The 17538-nt window shown below is 37.5% G+C and overlaps 3 protein-coding genes across 4 annotated transcripts; 1 reads left to right on the forward strand and 2 right to left on the reverse strand.

Moving 5' to 3' along the window:
- The first annotated feature begins 2580 nt into the window (after positions 1-2580).
- On the forward strand, positions 2581-4485 carry LOC136205515 (myb-related protein 2-like). The gene is made up of 5 exons (XM_065996145.1): positions 2581-2842; positions 2920-2996; positions 3086-3143; positions 3217-3371; positions 3460-4485. Exons 1-5 carry the CDS (start codon positions 2632-2634, stop codon positions 4201-4203), a joined length of 1245 nt encoding a protein of 414 aa, XP_065852217.1. The 5' UTR covers positions 2581-2631; the 3' UTR covers positions 4204-4485.
- A 1330-nt stretch (positions 4486-5815) lies between these two features.
- Positions 5816-6898, reverse strand: LOC136205516 (NADPH-dependent aldehyde reductase-like protein, chloroplastic). The gene has a single exon (XM_065996146.1). The coding sequence runs from the start codon at positions 6770-6772 to the stop codon at positions 5969-5971; it is 804 nt and encodes a 267-aa protein (XP_065852218.1). The 5' UTR covers positions 6773-6898; the 3' UTR covers positions 5816-5968.
- Positions 6632-14364, reverse strand: LOC136205514 (pentatricopeptide repeat-containing protein At4g13650). 2 transcript variants are annotated; one of them, XM_065996144.1, is made up of 7 exons: positions 13837-14364; positions 10485-13659; positions 10232-10313; positions 8978-9052; positions 8757-8874; positions 8281-8447; positions 6632-6765 (listed from the first exon to the last, which is right to left on the reverse strand). In XM_065996144.1, the coding sequence occupies exons 1-2, from the start codon at positions 13933-13935 to the stop codon at positions 10582-10584; spliced, it is 3177 nt and encodes a 1058-aa protein (XP_065852216.1). In that variant the 5' UTR covers positions 13936-14364; the 3' UTR covers positions 6632-6765; positions 8281-8447; positions 8757-8874; positions 8978-9052; positions 10232-10313; positions 10485-10581. The 2 variants fall into 2 exon arrangements, with proteins under 2 accessions (XP_065852216.1, XP_065852215.1); XM_065996143.1 differs by having other exon boundaries at positions 8757-8878.
- Positions 14365-17538: the final 3174 nt, after the last annotated feature.

Here is a 17538-nt window from a genome sequence, read left to right on the forward strand (position 1 = left end):
TAAATAGGTAAAAGAGTATAAATCCTGATGATCACCTCAACTCAAGAACTGATCCTTCCTTGATTGAAATTTAATATAACAGCATAAGCATCAACAACATACACTTGACACATGCTTACCTTTTACTAGTGCAAATCCATAAACAAATCTGATTATTTTTTACATTTATGGAGATTATTGTTATCACATGGAGGCTGCAAACACATTAGTTTTTTTTGGTGAAATTGTAAGAAACATTATGTGTATTCCTTTCTAAAATTTGTCAAAAGCAAAGTGAATATTGGACTCTAAGTGTGAAGCAATATATTCCAGATAACACGTAGATATCGTCCGTTTTAGCTCAATTTTCATTTTTAGGTCTCACAACTTTAGAACACAATATAGCCCAATTAATCTTTATTCATTTCTGACATGGAATTCAGTTTATTTCGGCTTTCATCGTCATCTGTAAACAAAAACCTAACACATCCTCAAAGGGGAGGATTACTTCACATATATAAGGGAAGGAACTTATAGCTCCCTCATTAAGCTATGTGAGATATTTAACACACCCCTCGATGCCTAAATTTTCAAATCATTTGGAATGTGAAACAAATATCAAACCTAATATTGCTTATAGGTTAATGGGATGGGGATTCGCCTAAACCGGAATGGAGAATTCCCATTTATTTCTGCATGGGATGGGAATCCTCAAAGATGGAGGTGGGGCGGGGACAGAAACCTCTATCTCCACCTCATAGGAATCCTCATCCCTTGCATGTCCACCATATCAAAGTGAATATGAGACTCCAAAGATGGAGGTGGGGCGGGGACTATATATTATCCGTTTTGGCTTAAGCTTCATTTCTTAGGTCTCACAATTTTAAAGCATAATATAGTCCAGTTAATCTCTATTCATTTTCGACGTGTATTCAGCTCATTCGTCATCCTAAACAAAAGCCTAATCATTTGAAAATATATCTCAAAGAGAGATGATTGCTTCACATATATAGCTCCCTCATTAAGATATTTAACACACCCTCTAAGTAACCAAATCATTTGGAGCGTTAAGCAAATATCAATGGATAATCCAATATTTCATTTAGATTGCAAATAATGGGATGGAGATTCGCCCAAACGGGGACGGAGAATCCTCATTTATTTTCCCATGTGATGGGAATAGGGAAAAAAATTCCCCAAAGGCAAAGATAGGGTAGGGATGGAAACCTCTATCTCAATCCTTTGCATGTCCACCATATCTCCATGAGGATTCTCTATTGAGATTCTTAAAATAATGAATTTTTTATATTTGATAAATTGATAGTATTACTTATGAATTATAATTGATGTATTACTTATACTAATCTTTTTTTTTATAAATTATAGTTGCAAAAAGTTTAAATTTCACTAAAAAAATCTATTTAGAATAGGACGAGAACCCTTTTTTCTTCATTTCATAAACAGAGACCCATATGAAGATTTCCCGTCCAGATGGAGATAGAATAGGGGATGTAATCCCCATTCCTACTCCGCCCCATTTGCAATCCTAATAGCACACAAGGCTATGATATCATGTGAACACAAGCTGAGTCATATAGCTCCCTCTTGATATGGGATAATTTAACATCATCATTTAAGTATACTCCTTGTTAAAACATTTCACCATGGCGTCATGGTTACATATCATTTGTGCAAGTAAGTCCAAATTTGAGAGAATAAGTTGATGACTCCATTTTAACATTAATGAGAAGTTAAAACATATATGAATTAGTTTAACAATGTATAGATTCATACAAGAGAATGTAGCCAATGGGAGCAGAGCAGGAGTCAAGGCAAGAATTGTCACTTCCTTTGATAAAATGCAAGTATAGAGAGAAGTACAAACAAACTTATCTTTATTAAGTGGGTCTCAGAAGCTTAGGATTCGTCGGTGCATCGCCGGCTGTCTTATGCTAATTGAAGATGAAAAAAGGAATTGGGCCCTCTTTTCTGAATAAGTACCAAACTTACTCAAGCAGACAAATTAGAATGTATTCCTTATTCCATTCCTTGCCTTCAAACTATGTCTAAGAACAAGCATCTTTGCTCCATTTTTGTTTACTTTCTTGTTTGTATCTAATTCCCCAAAGTCTCTATGTGCTTTAGTCAACAGAATCTTCTTCCAAATTCTCCAAATATAACCACTTCAAACAATGTTTTTGTGTCCCTATCTTCTCCTCCTCTTAAAATTCAGATAAATATCATTACTTTCAATATAAACAACATTGACACCAAGAGATCAATCATATAATAAATAAAATCTGAGAATCTTCCATGAGAAGGAGAGAGATCAATAGAAGTAGTAGTGGATTCCTCTCATATCCTGGAATAAGATTCTTACTTTTGCTTAAAAAAGACTCATATGCATCAATTCTGGTATCTAATGCAATGCGTTATAGTTAATGTTGATATGAATTCATATCATAATTAGGAAAACAAAGTCACTGTTAACACCGGATTCGGTCAGGTCTTCATCAACTCAAGATTCTATTCTTCCCTCTCTCTTGTAACTTGGCTTTATAAAAAGCCAGCTTGTGTTTGTCAGATAGGTGAGGCCAAGGCATTCAACATAAAACTAAGTAGCTAAGTTCAACATTTTAATAGAAAAAAAGGATGTACCATCATCATCAACATCAAGGAAAGAACGTCCACGCCTCGTCCAGAATGGCAATCCCTCCGGAAAGGCATTTGTTCCTGCAAGGTGTGAATGGTCCTGGAGACTCTGGATTGGTCCTCTCAACTGATGCAAAGCCTAGATTGAAATGGACACCGGACCTCCATGAGCGGTTCACCGAAGCAGTCAATCAGCTTGGAGGAGCAGATAGTGAGTACCATACAAAAGTTCCTATATATTTTAGTGAATTTCACATATTGAATCATTCTTCTTCTACTACTTTGCAGAAGCTACTCCAAAAACTGTTATGAAACTTATGGGGATTCCAGGACTTACCTTGTATCATCTAAAGAGTCATCTTCAAGTAAAGTGTATTATTAATCTCACAGTTTCTTCAATTACAGGACTCATTTGCTTCTTTTTTTTAATTGAACATCATCTTTCAATCTGCAGAAATACAGGCTTAGCAAGAACATTCATGGGCAACCTAATAATGGAAGCAATAAAATAGGTAAGAATGAACAATTTATCTCCAAATTTTCAACTTGTTGCTGCAAAACATTGAAAATTAATCTTTGGTACAGGTCCTGCTGTTGTGACAAGTGATAGAATAACTGAAGCAAATGTTAATCATATCAACAATTTAACCACTGGATCACAAACAAACAAGAGCTTACACATCAGTGAAGCACTGCAGATGCAAATTGAAGTGCAAAGAAGGCTACATGAGCAATTAGAGGTAAGGAACATAAGATTGTAAAAACATTTTCTGGTGCTGCTAAAACCCTCATTAACCATTAATGAACCTGCTATTCATATTTTCTCAGGTGCAGCGACATTTACAACTGCGAATAGAAGCTCAAGGAAAATATCTACAAGCAGTTCTAGAGAAAGCACAAGAAACTCTGGGAAGGCAGAATTTAGGTACTATGGGACTCGAAGCGGCCAAAGTTCAACTCTCTGAATTAGTGTCCAAAGTATCAACTCAATGCCTTAATTCTGCATTTTCTGAGCTGAAAGAACTACAAGATCTCTGCCCCCAGCAAACACAAGCAGCTCCGCCCACGGATTGTTCAATGGATAGTTGTCTAACCTCCTGTGAAGGGTCTCAAAAGGAACAAGAAATGCATAATACTGGTATGGGTTTGAGACCCTATTGTGGCAATCTTTTGTTGGAGACAAAAGATATACCAGAAGATCAGCACATGCTACATCAAACCGAATTCAAGTGGAGTGAACATCTTAAAGACAAAATGTTTGCAGAAAGGAGAATGTTTTCTCCAGACAGAAGTTGCAATGATTTATCCATGAGAGTTGGAGTCCAGGGAGAAAGTGGAAAGACAAGTACTAGCAACTTTTCTGAGGGAAGATACAAGGGAATTAGGAATAATGATAATGATCAAACTAACAAGAGGGTAGATTCAAGTAAACAACAGAATGAGAACATGTCACAAGGATATAGATTGCCTTACTTTGATACAAAACTGGATCTCAATTCGCACGACGAAATTGATGCTGCTGCTGCTTCAGGTTGTAAGCAACTTGACTTGAATGGTTTCAGCTGGAACTGAGATTGTTCACTGAAATGGAAAAAGGGTCTCTGATTCTGAATTTACTTTAGAACCGGAGGAGGTTCAAGTTATGGTTGATAACCTGCTGCTCCTCCAGGCGAAGCAGTCGGGAAAGTCAATTCAATTTCAGTGAAATAAGTTGGAGCAGAAGATGAAGCAAGCATTAGTACCTTATGGTGCTAATCAATCCAACACGTGTACTTTTCTACCTTATATATCATTTAGAGTTTAAGGATAAAGAGTTGAAAGAGGAACAAATTAAATTCCAGTTAGCTGCACAAATGCTTATTTCATAATCAAAATAATCAATATTAGATTCAAATCAAGTAATCACAGTTCATGGTTCATAGAATAAATGCTGAACTCAAAGGCCTTATTGTGGTACTACTGCTGAGAACTTGTTTATCTTAACATAGGGAAAGTGCAGTAACCAAGTAAAAAATATTGCACAAAGAAGATGAACATATAACATCTTAATATGTTTTCAAAAACCATCTTACATGTTATTTTCTTCATTTCTTTTAACAGATGATACTGTTTCTTTTAAGCAATTGCAATGTTATTTTCTGGGATATGGTTCAAATTTGGGTATAAATTTATCTCTAACTTAAGAAATTGTAAAATTTTGTCATCACTTTTCCAATTTGGAGTAATCTGGGGGCGAGAAGGTAGGAGAATAAGCTTTTGATTGTTTGGAGTACAAAAAGTAAATATAGATGGTCAGGTTTAAAACTTTTTACACCTCTATCTAGGGAAAAAACTAATGTCGTGTTGACGGGAAAAAAAATGCATAACCCTTTATCTATTCGGTGCTGCAATCATCACCAAGCTAATAGAAAAGGAAGACTACCCATATATGGGATAGTTTCCGGCGGTTAGAGTTGCATCGGTAACTCCTAAAAATATATTCCTAATATTGGGAAAAAGTAAATTAAGAAATTTATAGGTTAAATTACTCCCATAGTCCCCGAATTTGAAAAATGGAACATTATCGTTTCTAAATTTTACATTTTACTAATATAATAGCTCATTTTAATGTTTACAATTCAAAATGACCCATGCTGATTTTAAAATGAAATGGTTTAAAAATTGAAGTTGTTTAATATTATTATTTTTAATATGAAAATATGAACATTCAAATATTGGAGGAAGAATCATAAAAGCATTCAATGTTTTTATTGAGTAGTACCCACTTATTTATAAATAAATAAAAAAGTTAACTAATGTGCAGAAAATCTGCCTAAAGAATAAACATAACAAAAATATAAATTCAAACTTTAAACAAATTATTTTATTTCCTAAATATCTTAACTTACTTTGTAGGATCTAAGTTAATATTTTAACAAATTACCACTTTTCAAACTTTTTCTCTGAACAACTATTTTTTCTCTCTTAACCAAATAACACTTGAATGATTTCAAAATTAAAAAGTTCAAGAATTAAAGTTTCTTAGAATATTAGTTTCATCATATCTGCAACGAAATGTTATCTTCTATTGGAGTGATCATTTTAATCAACATTAAAAGTGGTCATTATGTTAGTAAAGTGCAATGTTCATGATTTTAAAGTTCATGGACCATACTGAAAGTAATAGAAAAGTTCAGGGGCGACGAGTGTAATTTACCCAAAATTTATATATACTATAACTATTTTATCTCCTCATAGAATGAAACATATAAAGGTCAAAGCTTTAACGAAAATTCAAAGAAATGCAAGGAGAATAAAATTGGAATTCAACATATAAGAATACGGAAGTCAAAACCATTTAGATAACAAATCCACCGTTAACCCTGATAATTTGGCCGTTAATCCACTCACCAGCATCAGTAGCCAAGAATCCCACAACTTCACTTACATCCTTAGGCTGTCCAAGCCGGCCTAAAGGGACAGCATCAACTATTCTCTTGATGGTCTCCTCAGTTTTTCCAGCGAAAAACAGCTCGGTAGCCACTGGACCTGGAGCAACACAATTAGCAGTTATTCCAGTACCCTTTAACTCCTTGGCTAGGATCTTAACCATGGTCTCAACGGCCGCCTTGGAGGCTGCATAGGCTGAATATCCAGGCAAGTTTGCACCCACAACAGAAGTCGATATGGCGATGATTCTTCCTCCGCCTCCACGAGCCAACCTATTGGCTGCCTCGCGACATGACAAGAATGCTCCTTTGGTGTTGACATTGAAAGTCATGTCAAAGTCTTCCACTGTTGTATTGGCTAAAGTTGGGTACTTTGGATACATAATTCCAGCAGAGTTTATGAGGATATGGATTTTTGAGCCAAATTCATGCTCAGCTGTATCAAAAAGTTGTTTTACCTGACCTGGGTCTGATATGTTAGCTTTGATAGCAATTGCTCGAGCTCGAGTATGGGATGATGAAGCTGCTGAGGCGTTGAGCTCCAATGCAAGTTGATCAGCTTGGGTTGAGTCTGAAACATAATTAATCACAACATTTGCACCAAGAGATAGAAGGTGTGTGGCTATGGCTCGGCCAATGCCCCTTGAACCTCCGGTGACTATGGCTACACGACCATTCAGTGGAAGCTGGGAAGAACTAATTTCACCTGCCATATGATATATATAAGGGAAAAGCAAGAAACAGATCCTCTGAGATGCTGTGATGCAATTTCATGCCATTTCTATTTATAATCTTCATAATTGTATACGATTTTAGTTCTATCAAAACAAGTCAACGGTCAGATTTCCATTTCTGCCCCCTTCCCTCTAATTTTTTACATATAAAAATAGAACCATAAAAGGGGCACTGCAGCTAGGAAGAAAATTGAATTCAAAGTCAGCAAACTAACATGCTAGAGCAGTCGCTTATTATATTTTATTGCCTTAATTAGCACAAACAAAGTGGTTGATTGCAATAAGTGCATTGCGTCAATGCTTACACCATAGATTAGGGGAAATAATTAAATATCAATTAAACCGTGCAATTTCATGCATCATCAAATTCGTCATCACAGCATCACTTTAGAGTTGCATAATTACAACCAGTCCTCATCCATTGCTGCAGGTCACTCAAAGATAACGATGGAATTTATTTTTGCGCCTTGACTATCTGCTTATACTTTTGAATCAATTTGATTCCTTGATATAGTATCAAACCTCTTACACCACCAAATAGTCAAGGGTCAAATCTTGGTAACTCCATTCGTAAATGGAATTTCAAACAGATAGCTGGATAGATTTGTGTTGTATACGCCTTAAACCCACGGGAGCATTCGCGTGCAAAGACGTACCCGAGATAATAATAATAAAAGTTTTAACTATCAGTTTAAACTTTTGGCTCAATTAGCTTCTCAACAGGAAACAAATTTGAACTGTTTCTCGCACTTCATCTTTGACAATATATGCTAGTAGTCCAACCCACTGCTGAAAAATATTACTCCATTCATTCCCTTATACAAGTCATTCTAGGGTATTTCACGTAAATTAAGAAATACAATTAATATAAAGTCAAATTAATGAATTTACATTGGTTAACTAAAAAAGATTCTCTCTCATGTCACGGTTGGTTGGGGAATAAACCTTGGAAGGTTCAAAAACACATGGAGATAAAAAAAAATTAATGTTAAGACCGAAAAACTAAACTAAAATTTTTGGAAAACTAAAATGACTTATATAAGGGAATGGAGGGAGTATCAATATTCAATAAAATCAAGATGAAGAAATCAACCTCTAATATTGCAAGTTGCTATTGCCTAAATCTTAGTAGTTTCCAAAGAACAAAAATCATGAAAAACAAGTACCTAACAACCATTGACATAAATGAAATTCAAGATCTGCTCGCAACACAAGTTGAGCACACAGATAAATCATAAATGTAATTGCGGATGGGTAGTGTGCCGGTACAAAAATTAAACCAAATAACATGTGAATGAGCTGCAAAGTGAACTCGAGAAATGATCATCCCGGAAATATTTTCTTTATTCTTTTTGTCCAGGAGCAACAAGACCAAATTCTAAGGCAACAATTCCCTATTCAAACATTTTCTATGATGTCATAAACACCTTCGAATTTGATCCCATAAATCCCACAAAGTCTATATACAGAAATGCTAGAAAACACACCTTTGCCTTCTCTAGTCTCTTTATAGTACCTATAGCATCCCTTTTCAATACCATTCCACGAACTATTTTACAATCATGCAAGCCTCCTCTCAGCCCACAAGGTTTGCTGCCGAATCATTATCCACGTTAAAATTTGCTGGGTTCTTTGGACATACTTGAATACAGGCCTGTAATAAATAATTAAAATACGAGTAGAAAGATTAAATTTCAGCACAAGGTATAAAAAAAAAAAGGGCAGCCCGGTCGCATTACGCGTCCCCGCTGAGCGAGGGTCCGGGGAGGGGTCCCACCACAAGGGTGTATTGGGGGCAAGCCTTCCCTTGCCAATTTAATTGGCAAGAGGCCGCTCCTAAGACTCGAACCCGTGACCTCTGGTCACACGACAACAACGTTTTACCGTTGCGCCAAGGCTCGCCCTCTTTTCAGCACAAGGTATAACCAACTATTTATAATCAACGAGATGTGCTACAACTCACATCAGCAATAAGAATAGATAATATATCTCCTTGACCATATTGCTTGCTAGCAACAGCAGCTTATTTCTCACATCCATCTTTTCAGAGACATTCTCTACCAATTCATCCAAGATTTCAACTGTCTAGAAGAGCAAATGTTTAGGAAAGAGATTTTACGAGCAGGAAAATTCAAATACAGTTTTTTAATTGAGGAAACCAGAGCATATAAACTAATCATAAACCTTGTTTATTGCTTTGCTGTATCCACTGATAATCTCACTTGGATGCATGCCCATGCTGATAAGTTCCTCTGCATTCTGAAGAATTTCACCAGCAAAAGAAATAGTTAAATTAGCACCATCAGCAAAAGAAAACTTAATGTCAGTTAAATTCATGCATCATCAAATTCGTCATTACAAGAGTTGCATAATTAGAGCCCTCGCGCACCTCATGCATCATATAAACAGGGAAAAGTGAGAGAAAAGAAGACTTCAGAACATAGACTAGACAATCCAATGACGTGTTGGCTCAAAATTAGCATTTAGCAAAGGTGCATGGCGCAGGGGGGTCTGGAGCTTTGTGCCTTGAGAGTTTGGAGGGAAAGAAATGTAGTACAACCCATACAATTAGCATTTAGCAAAGGTACTAAACAAAACAGATGCCTTTTAAATAGAAGCATGAAATCTTGTGAAAAGCCTGAATTGTTTTCAAGCATTGGAATTTCCAAACAAAATATGTGTTGATGCATGAGCAATTTAATGTCGAAGATAGGTAGTTAAGGGACCAAAATGCTACAACTCCACTGTGGCACGGAAAGCAACACTGGAGGATTAAATAATTTTCAGGAATCAAGGACCTGCACCTAGTGCACGAAACAGACTAACATGAGGACTACCAAAGGTAATTGGCTCATGTGCAGGATAATAATCAACAAACGGACTCAAATCTCATTACACTATCAGGTTCTTGCTCAAATGAAAAGGTTGGATGAGAAAATCATTGCAGAAATGAGATATGAGCTAAAAGGTTTTAAAATTGAAGTCATTCTTCTTAAACCACAGAAAATCAAGGAGTTTCCAACTCCCACATTCAATCATACAAAGAGACGACAGGTGTATGAAATCCATGAGGAAAAAGGGACTTGTTATGCTTACGTTGTCAACGACCTAGGAGTAGCAACAGTGAACTTCAGCCAAACTTCAGTAATATCATCATCAACAAGTTCAAATTCAAATTCAAACAAGTTCTTCAAGGTTTACATATTGAAAATCACAGTGAATTTTGGTTCGAAACATTCCCCAATAAACAAGAAGCAGTTAAGATTTTTTAACTTGCAAAACAAAAACAGAGAATGAAATCCATAAATAAGCAAGATTGGAAATTTAATAGTGTTTCACAAAATAATAATAATAATAATGGAAGAAAGAAGAAACAGATGAATGGAATCTTCACAGGCCAGTCGAGGTGACCTGTAAACGTTAAAGATGAAAAATTACCTGCAGTTTCTACAGAAACGAACTTCACTCACTCCTACCATAATGTATGAAAGGGTATAGCTTGGACCTTGGAGAGGACTGACTGTGGACAAACAAACAGTAGAAAGAGCTCAAAGGAATTATCATAGGAGAAAGTTACCTACCCAAAGTTCTAAAAGAAGTCTTTATAACAAGCTAACAGATCATACAATTAAAAAGAAAAAAAAGTAGACAGTTATTAGTCTACACCACTAGCATTTTGCTCATTTCATACCACGAAATTTATCAGCAGATGAAGATTCCACCAAGACTCTGGTATGTGTCTGGACCCCCCTGAAACCTGGTTTCCAATAATGCTCATGCAATTTCGGTTACCAATAATCTTTACACGAACATACACCACCTTCAAAATGATGAAAGCGGTACGCATCTCGTACCACAATTGTCCGATTTGAAATCTTTGATACAAATTTAATCCATGTGTGACAATCATTACAGACACGAAGATTCTTCATTACATGTATCGGAATGGGATCAGATAAACTAAGGAGTCCAAAAGCAATAGCCAATTTTTCACTGTGAATATATCCAGTTGGGTCCTTCTGTTCCTGCTCTAAATTATTCAACAGGATGTATCGATCTTGGACATAGCCAATTTTGGCTGCCTGTTTATTTAGATCAGTCAAGAATTTATATATTTGATCTGCTAGTGGATGTAGCTTATCACCAACAAAAAATGCATGAATCGAGTTCTTAACCTCAATCCAGCTACGTCCTGGCTCTTTCTTCACACCCCTCTCTTTCATCATTTGTCTGGTATGATCTCTATAGTCCCATTTCCCAGCCACAGCATACATATTGGACAGAAGAACATAAGTTGCTGAATCTTCAGGTTCCAATTTCAGCAGATGGCGAGCAGCAACCTCTCCTACTTCTGTGTTCTTGTGAATTGTACAAGCACTCAAAAGGGTCCTCCAGACCATTGCATCTGGTTCATATGGCATCTCCTCAATAAACTTTTTTGCTCGGCTCAAAAGACCTGCACGACTGAGAAGATCCACAACACATGCATAATGTTCTGGCATAGGCACCAAGCCATGCTCTTTGCTCATTGACTCAAGGTAGGCAAGACCCTCATCAACCAAACCCACATGGCTACAAGCTGATAAGACGCCCACAAAAGTGACATGGTTGGGCATTGGACCAACCAGTTTCATTTTCTCAAAAAGATTCACTGCTTCGATACCACATCCATGTTGAGAATAGCCTGTGATCATAGCATTCCATGAAATCTCATTTTTCTCAGGCATCTCAAAAAACTCACGCTCAGCATCATCAAGGCGACCACACTTTGCATATAATGTGGTCAAAGCATTAGAAACTTCAATTTCGGAATCAAATCCCGTTTTTATAATCATGGCGTGAATCTGCCTCCCTTGTTTTACACTTGCTATATTAGCAGCAGCACTAACTGCAGAGCCAAATGTAAATAGACTGCCTGCTATATTAGATCTTCGCATCTGAACAAAGATCTTTAGCGCTTCTTCACAATATCCACTTTGTGCAAATCCAGACATCAATCCGTTCCATGTTATACTGTCCTTAGCATCAACTTTTTCAAATGCCAAATATGCTTCTTTAATTCTTCCACATCTAGCATAAAGAGTTACAAGTGCATTATTTACTGAAAGATCCTGTGAATAACCAGAGACATAAGTTTGAGCATGAATTTGTTGTCCTTGATTCAGTGCTTGAATGCCAGCACAAGCACTAATTGCACTTGAAAAACCTATATTGTCTGATTGGATCCCTTGGTTCAGCATTTCATTAAAAAGTCTAAGAGCATCAGCAAACAAGTCGTGCTGTGTGTATCCTGAAATCATAGCTGTCCATGAAACAACATCTTTCTCAGGTAGTCTTCTAAGAATTCCTTGGGCAACATCTAGTTTTCCATTTTTAGCATACATATCTATAAGCACACTACAGACATACACATTAAACTGAAAACCAGCTTTTATGACTAGGGAATGGATTTGCTCCCCTAAATCAAGAGCTCCAAATGATGTGCACGTTCTAAGAATACTTGGATAGGTAAATTGATTAGGAGACAATCCTTCAATCTGCATTTGCCGAAATATCCAGAATGACTCGTATAAATTATCCAACTGCCCAAAAGCCACAAGCATTACATTCCATAAGACCACATTTTCTGTTTGTGTTGTGAGAAAAAATTTATGGGCTGTACTTATATCAGAGCTCTTTACATAAAAATCAAGCAGAGAACCTTCAATAATGATATCTAGAGACATTCCTGCTTTCATCACATAAGAGTGTAGTTGTTCACCCTTGGAGAGAGCCCTTATAGACGCACAAGCACTCAAGAGACTTGCAACTGTAACACAATCTGGTTTCAAGCAATCAAGCTGCATTTTCTTATACAATTCCAATGCCCTATCACTGTATCCCTGCTGAGCAAGCCCTGAAATTAACGAGTTATATGAGACTTCGTCTTTAGTCTGTATTTTGCTGAAAACTTGTTCAGCAGATATGAAATTCCCCATGCGGGAATATAATGTGACCAGCGCATTGCAGACATAGGTCTCCAAGACAAATCCACACTTGAAAACTAGGGCATGGAGCTGCTCCCCAATATCAAACAACTCTATTTTGGTGCAGGCACTTAGAACACTGGAAAATACATATGGAGTAGGACATGTTCCTGATACATGCATTTCATTGAATAGGCGAATAGCTTCTTCTTCATATCCATTCTGTGAATAACCAGATATCATAGCCACCCAAGAAACACTATCCTTCACGCATAACTCGTCAAAAACCTTTCTAGCAGAGTGTACAAACCCATTTTTGGCATACAAATCAATCAAAGGATTACATATAATGGAACTAGCTGCAAACCCATGGCTAATAATCCTAGCATGAATCTGCTCAACATTTCGAAAAGCAACATTAACACCTCCACAAGCCCTTAGAACACTGGCAAATGTAACTTCACTCGGATCTACATTTTCCTCTACCATCTGCATAAACAGACCTAAAACCCTGTTATTCATTTTCTTAGAAAGAAAGCTGGACAATATCTTGTTCCAAGTAGTAACACCTCTGCTAGGCATATTATCAAAAACCTTAACTACACTATTCAAATCGTTTGCTGTGAGATAGAAATCAATAAGCTTATCACAAAGAACACTTTCTCTATCAAAAGCCACCTTCAGAATCTTCCCGTGAAGCTTTTTGCAATCAATTAAATTCCCAGAGTTCAAGCAGGAATCAAAAAGCCATAAATATGTTTGAGAATTGGGGCGAATTCCACGCTCATCCATCAAATGCAGAAACTCAATTCCTTTTAAATTCCCTTCAATTTTCTCTTCATATGGTTCATCCAAAGCATTACAAGCTAATCGCGAACCACTCAAACTCCTCCTGAAACACTAAGAAAAACAAAACCCCAGTTCAGTTTGAAAAAAAAAGGAACTCGTGTTTCTTGCAAGTATGGATTTGTATTGCAATTTATAGACAAGGAACTGGAGAAACTAAAATTACAAGCAATGAAGAGACGACAAGAGGTTAGAAGTACAATAAGCTGAATGCAGGGAAATGGGTTCTACCTTTCGGGGGCAATGTGTGGGCTTTCCATGTAACGGTTCTTTGAAATTGCGCGGGAAGTTGAAAGCGAAAGATTTCGAGAACGAACTGCGAAGAGACATGGGGCTAAACTGCTTAGGACTCGTGTTTACTGAATGCAGAGCAACCTTATTAACCCCACGGCGAAGGTGAAGAGATATGGATCATGATTCGCGAGGCCTCTACTTCAATGTGTTAATCATCGAGGAACTGAAGAGTTGAATAGCTGCATTTACTAAAACACTATACAACATGGCTCCAAAAGTTGAAATTGATCCGAAGAGTCAGTTTAAGCAAATAGAAAAGAGGAAGGAGGAATGGTATCTTGTGAAAAGGAATGAGGGCCTTCTACGAGGTTTGGTGCAGGCTGAGAAACCTCGGCTGTGAAAGAGTAAACTCATCTAAAAAGCAGTCAGCCGTTGAATCTCCTATGATAAGTTGGTGTCCGAAGATAAAGGAATAAAAGAGTGTGATATTATAGCACAGTGTCTTGCATACGGCTGTGTTGTGATCAATTTATAAACCAGTCAATTCCCACCGAAATAGACTTTTCCGTTTGAACATTGAGCATCCCATCCATTCGTCCTAAAGGACCCACACTATGGGCCAACTCGTGGTTAAATCTCCCTTCTCAAAGGTCGGATGTCCGACTCTCCTAGTCCCTAGAAGACTAAGATGGATCGCTTAAACCAGTTCCGATAATTGGTCCAGAGTTTGGTGGAGATTCGACGCTAGATGACCTTGTCCCTTATAGTGTTTCTTACGTTTACTTGAAGCCCACGGTCTACGGTCAGTGAACATTGATATGTCTAGCCACCCATTGGGCCCGATCCTCCCTACCGCCTGCCACAACTCTCGCGCGCCGATGCCTTGAGATGGCCCTGCCCCTGCCTTGGGTCAAATTTGCCTATGGCAAAACTCTCCCCCCATGACATACTTCCCCACTTAGATGATCAATGTCCTCGTTGATCGAGCTGGCTTCCTACGAGGAGATCTTTGTTTTTCCCTGAATGGCAAACGAGGTTTCGCACAAGTCGACTGCTCACTTGATTCGCAAACTGATCTCCGCTCTCTCTGAACTCTACTCGATATCACTGAAAAATTGAGTCGATTTCTACCATCATTCCGCTACTTTCCAATCTTCGACTTATAAATAACTTTTCCCGCAGTACTTGAAAAATCCCTCCTCCTTAATAATAGCAAAAAAAAAAATTTGAAGTTTTGAGATGCGAAAAAATTTCCCATTATTACGGATCTTGCATTTGGATCTTCTTTGACTATTCAGGGTCTTCATCTTATTCTTCTATTATTCATTATGATATTAGTCTGAATCTTCAATATATCGATTGCATATAACCATACGGGGGGGCTCATTTCATTTGACAAAAGTAAGAACACTTACACAGGTGTACAAGAAAATGAAATACTTCAAGTTATCGAAAATCCAGCTTCCTCTCAGTAGAATTGCCACACCAACTGTTTCACCACCATCTTGCTATTGTTCATTGGATCTCTTTCGCTCTCTTGAATTGGATCACATTAATTTTCTGTAGCACATATGGCCTTGTCGGCCAAAGGTTCCAACTTCACAAGCTTGCCTCCCTTTTTTGTCTCCGACGTTTGCATCGACTCCCGATATTGGGTTGCTTCGTCCTTCTTCCTCAATTTGAGTTTAAAGTTGAGGTCGATGTCTGCTTTAAAATCATGCTCCCGAAAATCTTCCTCGTCCGAACTATGTAAGCCTATTGCTCCACCGAATTTACCTTTATGCATTCTGACTGTGACTCTTTATCAGCTCACTAATGGAATTCCCCAACTTGATTGGACATTTCCATAGTTTGCCTAAAATCGATGCTCGTTAACTTTATAACCCCCACTTCCGTTCGATTGATGTTCTCGTCTGACTTGACTATGCGCCACCATTTATCTTCCTTCTATTGATGCCTACTTAGGCTCAATGATTTATCCGCCATTGAGTTGAATCAATGCTCGATCCTGGTTAGATTCTCCGCTTCCACTATAGCCCACCAGATTGTTTCCCCTTCATCCTCTTAGCTTTTCTCAGCTACCCTAAACTCCAAATTCCTGCACAAAAACACGCATCATGCTTGTACATGAGTTGTTTTGGGCGTCTCCTCCACAGAGTGTTAGTGTGCCCTAGTTCATAGGCATTGGTTCTCATAAAATGTATTTGTGTCACATTAATAAAGGCATTAATCTAGTTCATTTATATATTGTGCTATAATATGAATAGAGAATCCATTGATTGATAATCGTAAAACCATATACCAAGTCTATTCTATCCTGGGAATGATTAGGACCACAGACCTGTATATTCGACGACTGTATGGTAGTAATTGATACTAGCCATAGCACTTGATAAGTCAGTTGTCAATATGGGTACATGTTGTATACATGTGACTGGATCGATCCGTCCGAGAAAACTACATGGTGGTTGTGTCATTAGTTTTCTTAAGTAGGTCTCTAACTGTCTTCATACCAGATTTCATTATAATATCAATGTGGGATCCGGTTCACTTTGACATACGCCTAACAGGTCTGTAACAGGATGCCAAATACGGGTATGATTGGGTGAACAAGTGAACACATTAGTATTGATAGTGAAGTGATGGAATTACCACTCACGTAACAGTGAGATGATATCACAGGCCACTTGATAAGTGAGATTGATAAGTGTGTGGCCACACCCTGATAAGTAGTTTACTTATCTGTTTCATTAATCTACTTATGATCAAGAAATATCATAAACATCAGAGAGGATGACATCCGCCATGCCTCTAGTTTATAATATCGATATCAAATGGTAAAAGACGTTAAGAGATAACTACAGGGCCTCTGCATCTTTAGACTGCTGAAACTTTGTCTTAGTTAGGGGCAGTAATGGTTTGCTAGAACCCACTTACTGTCTGTGAGCCATAAGCCCACTGCTAGCTAAGGACAGACCCATAGGATCGTGCACATCAAACATCTGAGTTAGAACTTATAGAACGGTACATTGGAGAGATAGAATTTATTAATTGATTGACAATAAAATGTCAAGGTAATTAATTAGTGGTTAATTAGTTGATTAATTGATACTTTGTATCAATGTAATTAATTAACGATTTTAGGAGTTGAGTATTTAACTGATTAATTAATTTGCGGAATGTAATTAATTAATTTGTAAATTAATAATATTACATTCGGTGAATAATTAATTAAACTAATACGTTAATTTATTAATTAGTGTTGTTTGTTTTTTTTTTTGGTAAGAAAGGAAAGGAAAAAAACAAAACCAACAAAAAACCTACACCGGGATCAGTCTAGGAAGGCTGACTCCAATCCTATCCTCTAGGAGAGAAGGCAAAAGAAAAGAAGGAGGAACAGATAGGGTAGAAACACCTAACATTCTCCCATGCCCAGCAGCTGCTAAGCGATCCGCCACGCGGTTTTGCTCCCTAAAAATATGGGAGAAATTAAGATACTCAAAGGCAGGACGAAGCCTCAAAATAGCTTTGATGAGATTCTGGCTCTTCAGACAAACAGCCTGGCTATCTGAAATCCTGTTAATAGCCTCCAGATTATCAGATTCCACCGAGAGCTTTTTAACACCCATGCGAATGGCGAGTTTAATACCTGACAAGATACCCCAGAGCTCCGCAGAAAAGGAGGAGCCCGTCCCCAAG

Source organism: Euphorbia lathyris, chromosome 9, assembly GCF_963576675.1.
Source record: "Euphorbia lathyris chromosome 9, ddEupLath1.1, whole genome shotgun sequence".
Lineage (NCBI taxonomy): Eukaryota > Viridiplantae > Streptophyta > Magnoliopsida > Malpighiales > Euphorbiaceae > Euphorbia > Euphorbia lathyris.

What these genes read in the sequence shown, in the direction of transcription:
- LOC136205516 (XM_065996146.1), bottom strand. Translation starts at nt 6,772, where the DNA reads ATGGCAGGTGAAATTAGTTCTTCCCAGCTTCCACTGAATGGTCGTGTA.
- LOC136205515 (XM_065996145.1), top strand. Translation starts at nt 2,632, where the DNA reads ATGTACCATCATCATCAACATCAAGGAAAGAACGTCCACGCCTCGTCC. An exon ending in TCAGCTTGGAGGAGCAGATA is followed by an intron (nt 2,843 to 2,919) that starts GTGAGTACCATA and finishes ACTACTTTGCAG; the next exon opens with AAGCTACTCCAAAAACTGTT. An exon ending in TAATGGAAGCAATAAAATAG is followed by an intron (nt 3,144 to 3,216) that starts GTAAGAATGAAC and finishes TCTTTGGTACAG; the next exon opens with GTCCTGCTGTTGTGACAAGT.
- LOC136205514 (XM_065996144.1), bottom strand. Translation starts at nt 13,935, where the DNA reads ATGTCTCTTCGCAGTTCGTTCTCGAAATCTTTCGCTTTCAACTTCCCG. An exon ending in CCACACATTGCCCCCGAAAG is followed by an intron (nt 13,660 to 13,836) that starts GTAGAACCCATT and finishes TGTTTTTCTTAG; the next exon opens with TGTTTCAGGAGGAGTTTGAG.